We start from the raw sequence: 6305 nt of genomic DNA, 5'->3' as shown, positions 1-6305 counted from the left end.
GAGGTGACAGGCTGCACTGCCCCAGCGTGGGCGCACGTTACACACAGCCCAGGGAAGCCACACGCACAGGCACACGCAGACATGCGGGCATGTAGGAACATCTGGGACACATAGGTGTGTGCAGGCCAAGAATAGACACCCACGCCCAGAGGAAGAGCCACACATGTGGCTGCACACACACACACACGCACACGCACACGCACACACATCCATCCACATGTTCCAAAAAGGAAGTGGGGTCTGACCAGGGCAGTGCTGAGTCCAGCTCTGAATGGTAAACACAGTCTTCTCCCCCACAGGACCAAAGATGTTAACTGGAATAAGGCTGGAGCCAGCCTCCCAGAAACCATCACTTTCAGCTCTGGAGACAGAAGGCTGCCTAGGAAAGGACACCAGCACAGGGAGGACTGGGCTGCGCGGTAAGGTCACCCCTGCACCTTCCTCCTTCCATTTCCCAGACCCCACCACACAAGGGAAGGAAAGGTCTGATTAAGAAACAGCTTTGGGGGACTTCCCTGGTGGCACAGTGGTTAGGAATCCGCCTGCCAATGTAGGGGACACGGGTTCGAGCCCTGGTCCGGGAGGATCCCACATGCTGCAGAACAGCTAAGCCCGTGCGGCACAACTGCTGAAGCCCGCACGACTAGAGCCCACGCTCTGCAACAAGAGAAGCCACCGCAATGAGAAGCCCGCGCACCGCAACAAAGAGTAGTCCCCGCTCACTGCAGCTAGAAAAAGCCTGCGCGCAGCAACGAAGACCCAACGCAGCCAAAAATAAATAAATAAATAAACTTATCAAAAAAAGAAAAGAAACAGCTTTTGAGCACTTCCCCAGGCACTGACTTGAGGTCAGACACTTGAGAAGTTGTTTCTTAAACAAAACAATATTTTATTGACACATCCTCAATGTTCCGTATAAATATAAAGTGCTGAGTTTCCTACCCCCGCCCACAGGGCTGGGAGGAAGTGGGGGAGGGAGTGTTAAATGTCAGTTGAACACAAATAACTTTCCAGCGCCAACACAGGCGTGAAACGCTCACATACACACGCAAGCGAGAGGTCCAGACACAGCACCGCATCCCTTCCCCGAGCGCCACACAGAGCTCCTGGTTGTCACAGCTTGTTCCTTAGAGCCCTCGGCTGCCAAGGGCTCCAACGTGGTGATCGGACCAGCAGGAGTCGTGGGTGTAGAGTCCAGTTGGTTTCTGTCAGAGGACAGGGGAGGAGGGAAGCAGACACGCCCTCCATCCTCCTTCCGGAATGAGGAATGAGGGCCGGCCCTCAAACCCCCAGCAGAAGAGCACCAGGTGAGAAAGTCCAGCATCCCTGCACCCAGCGTGCCCACGGGGGGGCTTTCTGAACTCCAAGGAAGGGGCAGATCTCCCTGAGGGGAGGGGGACAGTGGGGAACTGGGGGCCCCACTGTCCCCAGGAATCAGGCAGCTCTGTGTGCCTCTGCCCTGGGGGAGCAAGCATGGTGGGACCCAGCCTCAGTGACAGAGCACCTGAGTCTCAAACTGCAGCAGCTGCCCCATGAAACCGAAGTTGGGGGAGATGACTCCCCGGCGTTGCTTAACAAAGTCGAAGGCCTCGTCCAGCCTCACGCGGTGGCTCTGTATCAGGTACGCCAGGCAGATGGTGGCGGAGCGCGAGATGCCCGCCTGGCAGTGCACCAGCACCCGGCCTCCACTGTTCTTCACCGAGTCTGCGAGGGAAATGGGAGAGGGGGGTCAGACGGGAAGGTGGGCAGGGAAGGAGACAGGTGCCCCAGCCCCTTCCCCTGCAGCTCCAACAGGTCCTGGGGCTGAGGCCCGCCTCTTACCAATGAAGCCAATGGCCTCCTGGAACCAGGCGCTGATCTCCACCATCTGGCTGTCCTCCACCGGGATGCTCTTGTAGCGCAACAGGCCCTCAAAGTGGTTGGGGCAACTGGCTGAGACGTTGAGGACGGCTGTGATGCCGCAAGCCTGCAGTCCCTGCAGGTCCGACGAGTGGCTGCAGCTGCCCAGGTACAGGTAGGGCAAGATCTCCACAGGGCCACCCTGCACGGGAAGGGGGAGGGACAGTGGTGAGGTCTCAGCCCAAGCCTGAAGGGCTTGAACACCAGCGGGACAGAGACAGGGCAGACTGGCCCAGGCAAGAGGAGCTCTTAGCCAGGGATCCCTGTCTAAGGATCAGACTCCGGAATACCAGGAGGACCCAAGGGGACATACGGAGATACACACACACAGATACACACATTCCCCTCAAACCCCCAAATTTTGCTGCTCACAGGACTTACGCAGACTCACAGAGATGCACACCAGCAATGCCCGCCAGGCACACACAAAGGTGTGCTCCCATTTGGGGGCGGAAACACACACACACACACACACACACCCTTAGGTGACCGTAGACATGGACAGACTCTTACATCCACAAATGGCAGACTCTTTCCCCAGAGGCGCCTACCCTGCATGACACTGACAAGGAGCCCTGATCTCAACTCACCTGATCATACGAGGGAACCCTGGGGTCGGAGCGGCTGCTTTCGGGTGGCATCGCGGGGCCGGGGGACTCAGAGCACAGATCGGGGCAGCAGGCTTGAAAGCTGTCGAAGCCTCCTGCAAGGAGGACCAAGACACGGTTAGCCGGGAGGGCTCGGCGCGGGTCGGGGACGGGACGGGGGACGAGGGCAGGCCGGCGCTTACCCGGCAGGAAGCACACGGCGGTGGGTCCGGCGTCGGTCTCGTGCAGCAGCGCGGCAAGCAGCGCGTGGGCCGGGCCGTCGGGCTGGATCTCTGCCACCGAGGCGCTGCCCTCGTCCAGCACCACGGCCCGCGCCAGCTCCCCGCGGGCCAGGCGCGCCCGCAGCGCGCGGTCAGGCAGCAGGCAGGCGAGGGCGGCGGCGGGGGCGCCGCGCGCGCGGCGCCGCAGCAGCGCGTTCCAGGGCACCGGCCGCGCGGCGCGCACGTGGCGGCGGCAGAAGGCCAGGAAGGGGCGACAGTCGAGCAGCAGCGTGCGCTCAGCCTCCCGCGGCTCCCGCAGCAGCGCGCCCAGCGCCGTGCAGTCCAACTCTTGCGCCGCCTCCAGCCCCATGTCTGCCGGCCCCGGGCAGCCTCCTCTCCCCTATTCCCGCACCTCTTCCTCTCCTTCCCCCTCTCCCCGCGAGCGCTCCGGACTCCCGCGGCGGCCGCGCTACCCGAACCGTCTGTTCCGGGCGCCCTCTCCAGCGCTAGGGCTTAAGTAGCCGTAGGACGGCCTCCCGGGTCACCATACATGGGCAAAGCAGGAAGGCGCCGGCGCCGCCCCCGCGGCCTCACGCGGGGCGCAGGCTGGGCGGGCCCGTGGCTGGGACCGGTTTGGGGGAGGGGGTGCACTGGGAGAGGAAGCCGGGCACCAGCTCCGAAGGGAAGGTGTTTGCCCAAACGCCCCCCTCCCGCCTTTGCGCCCCAGGACTCTTCCTGAGTGCTCTCACCCCTGGACCTGCTTCACGCCGCTTGGTCCTCGGGCACCCGGCTACTCAGATAGATACACGTCCGCATCCCCGGAGACCTCGGAGCCCGTGGTGCCCCTCGCCCCGCTTGCTCTCCCTTTTCCCTGTTCCCTTAACCTCCCAGGGTTTCCCCCCTCCTAGGAATCTGCTACAACAAAAATTGACTTCTGTCTGTTCCCACGGATGATTTCCGCACTGGAGGATGGGGAGCCGTGCTTTGATGTACCTTTTCTCTTCTGCTTAGAGACCCTGGGCCAGAGGGGCTTTATTTCCCCTCCCCCTCCCCCGTTTCATGGCTGAGACCAGCACTCGGGGTTTTGCAGCTGCTCAGTGACCAAGCTAGGCCAGAACGTTGTCCTCTGAGCCCAAGACCCTAAGCGCTGGCATGAGGAGGACCTCTGGGCCTTGGCATGGGGGGAGGCAGGGGGCCTGTGACGACTTTCCAGTTATTAGCGGGACAAGGCTTCTTCCCCCGGAGCCCAGGGAAACCCCAGGGGCCCAGAGTGAAGCACTTCCCCAAGTCGCAGGCCAGCTCTGAAGGGGAACTCTGCTGACGCTGCTGGGCTCTCCCTGGGGCCTTGTGGGAATTTCAGGAGCCTCACCAAGGGGAAGAGGGAGAAGAACTACCAGAATCTGCCTCCCCCACTCTCTCCGCCCACCACTCCCCGCCCCCCCCCGAGTCCTCCCTAGGCCTGCAGCGGAGCCCCTGGACAGCAGGGACCCAGGACTGGACTGGAGCAAGGCGATGAGCAGTAAGACTGGGAAGCTAGTTAATCCACATCCCTTCTGCCTGCCCCCAACTCAGCTGCCAGCCCTGGGGCCGGATGTGGTGAGCCCCAGGTGTGTGTGGGGGGATCTGGGCCCCTGCACGGGGGCAAGAGATGTTGGCAGCTGAACTCCTCCAAAGCAGGGACATTCAGGTACGTGGGGACAGTGCCCTGGAGTGGGAGCCACCCCCATCCCCACCTTAGCTTTAAGGGATTTCAGAACCCAACCCCCAAGGCCCCCACTCCCCTGAGTCACTACTCTACGCCCTTTGTAAGACCCTTCCAGCCCTACTGCAGACCCCTAGGTCCAGACTGTCTTGGAGGGCTACCACTAGGACCCATCGTGGACCCCCAAGCCCTGCACTTGGATTGTAAACTGTAAACTGTTCCCCGTAGTGTGTTGATGTGTATGTGTGTGTTGGAGCATCATCTGTTGATGGAGACAGAGCTGGTAGCTTGTGTGTGCTGCGAAGGAGAGGGGATGCGGGGGATAGAAGCCGCAAGGACTCCAAAGAGTCCTGGGGCAGTTCACCCTCTCAGGCCTCAGTGTTCCCACCTGTAAGATGGGAGTGTATAATAGACCAACTGCTCACCTACACTGGTTCCGAGGCTCTGAGGCTGTGGCAGTGCCCAGACACCTGCAGTGTTCCATCCCTCCCTCCCAGGCCAGTCTGGAGGCTGATGCGGCAGAGCCCACAACAGAGCCGAGGAGTCTGGGCCACAGATCCCAGCGGCTGATACGGGCCCTCATCGTTGGCATCAGCCCGGCAAATGACTTAATGGCTGACTCCAGGGGTAAATTACAGACCACACAAAAGGATAGCAGGTCCAGTCTTGCTGACCCATGGGGCTGGTGTCACCTGCTCTGCTGGGAGACATGGGCTTCCAGCTCCACGGGGAGGAGCAGAGAGGACTGGCCAGCTGGGATCCTAGCTCAGGGGTGAAATTCAGTCCAGCTGCGTAGGGGCTCCAGACCCTGGACTCCCACACCGGGCTGAGCCTCTTCCCCTCCTGGGGAGAATGGCGTGCACCTTGAAGTCCCACGTGGGAGTGGGAGTGTGTTGGCAAAGGTTTGCGCTAGCGACACAGTGCCCAGTTGCCCTGCCCAGAGCTCTGGCCAGGACCAGTGATTTCCGCCCAAGGTGACTACATGTTTGTACCCCCATCAATGCCACTGGCTTTGGGGTGTCCCCTTTTCAGCTCTGGAACACAGGCTCAAGGAGGCCTGACTTAGCCATGAAGGAGGGGCTCCCCTCGGCCTCTTTCCCCTATTCCCAAACTGGAGAAACGCCCACCCTCATAACTGGGTGAAAGCCCAAGCTCGGGGTAAGGAGAGAGTGGGAGAAAATGGAACCCAAGTCCCACCCCCACTTCTCCTCTGACTAAAGATGCCCTCACCCTTGGTGAGTCATGGCCCCGGGATGTCTCTCCCCCTCTGCCACCTCCTCAAGGACCACCATTTCCCAGCAGAGACGAGGCAGGGGTCGGGACACGTGGGTGGAGAAACGGGTGAGGAGGGGTCTCCGTTGCACTGGCTGCGGGATGACCCTCTTCACTAGGTGGTAAAGGGACAGCAGGGGCCAGGGATGGGGGGATGGTACCATACTCGGGTTTTGGGGGGCTTTGTCTCCCTGGCCTGGCTGTTACAGAGCCGACACTATCAAGCAAGTTTGGGGCTCAGCTTTTTTTTTTTTAATTAAAATACCCAACTGGAACAAATGATGATTCTGTGTCATTCTTGCTTGTAACCATCTATTCTGATGGCTGTTTACGTGTCACTAGCCTCCTGCCTTTGGGTTTCCGGGTCTTTCCCTGCCCCCACCCGGCCCCCAGCCCCATGCAGAGCGACTTCCCCTCCACAGAAGCCCAAAGCGTTGTGTTGTGTTCTTGTGTTGTCCTCCCTCCTCCTTCCAAACCCATACCCCAAGCAGATGCTCCGGGGAGAGAGGAAGGAATGAATGGTGTGACTATGATCCTTAGGTCAAGGCAGGTGTGAAGGTGAGGGTGACAAGTGACAACCACCCCCAGCCCGCCTGAGCCGTGAGTCAGGATGACGTCAGGCTT

General features: G+C 60.7%; 1 protein-coding gene across 1 annotated transcript; it reads right to left on the bottom strand.

The window, feature by feature from the left end:
* Positions 1-865: 865 nt before the first annotated feature.
* On the bottom strand, positions 866-3206 carry DUSP2 (dual specificity phosphatase 2). The gene is made up of 4 exons (XM_004277791.4): positions 2690-3206; positions 2490-2602; positions 1822-2041; positions 866-1704 (listed from the first exon to the last, which is right to left on the bottom strand). The coding sequence occupies exons 1-4, from the start codon at positions 3075-3077 to the stop codon at positions 1490-1492; spliced, it is 936 nt and encodes a 311-aa protein (XP_004277839.1). The 5' UTR covers positions 3078-3206; the 3' UTR covers positions 866-1489.
* Positions 3207-6305: the final 3099 nt, after the last annotated feature.

The sequence above is a fragment of the Orcinus orca genome, chromosome 13 (assembly GCF_937001465.1).
Source record: "Orcinus orca chromosome 13, mOrcOrc1.1, whole genome shotgun sequence".
Lineage (NCBI taxonomy): Eukaryota > Metazoa > Chordata > Mammalia > Artiodactyla > Delphinidae > Orcinus > Orcinus orca.
Note: the sequence above shows the minus strand (reverse complement) of the source record. Positions and strands in the feature narration are given on the sequence as shown.

Bases quoted from the DNA above. Each gene is read 5' to 3' on its own strand.
- DUSP2 (XM_004277791.4), bottom strand. From the start codon at position 3,077: ATGGGGCTGGAGGCGGCGCAAGAGTTGGACTGCACGGCGCTGGGCGCG. The intron at 2,603-2,689 runs GTAAGCGCCGGC...TCCTCCTTGCAG, and splicing joins CGCCGTGTGCTTCCTGCCGG to GAGGCTTCGACAGCTTTCAA. The intron at 2,042-2,489 runs GTGAGTTGAGAT...CTTCCCGTGCAG, and splicing joins GGGTTCCCTCGTATGATCAG to GGTGGCCCTGTGGAGATCTT.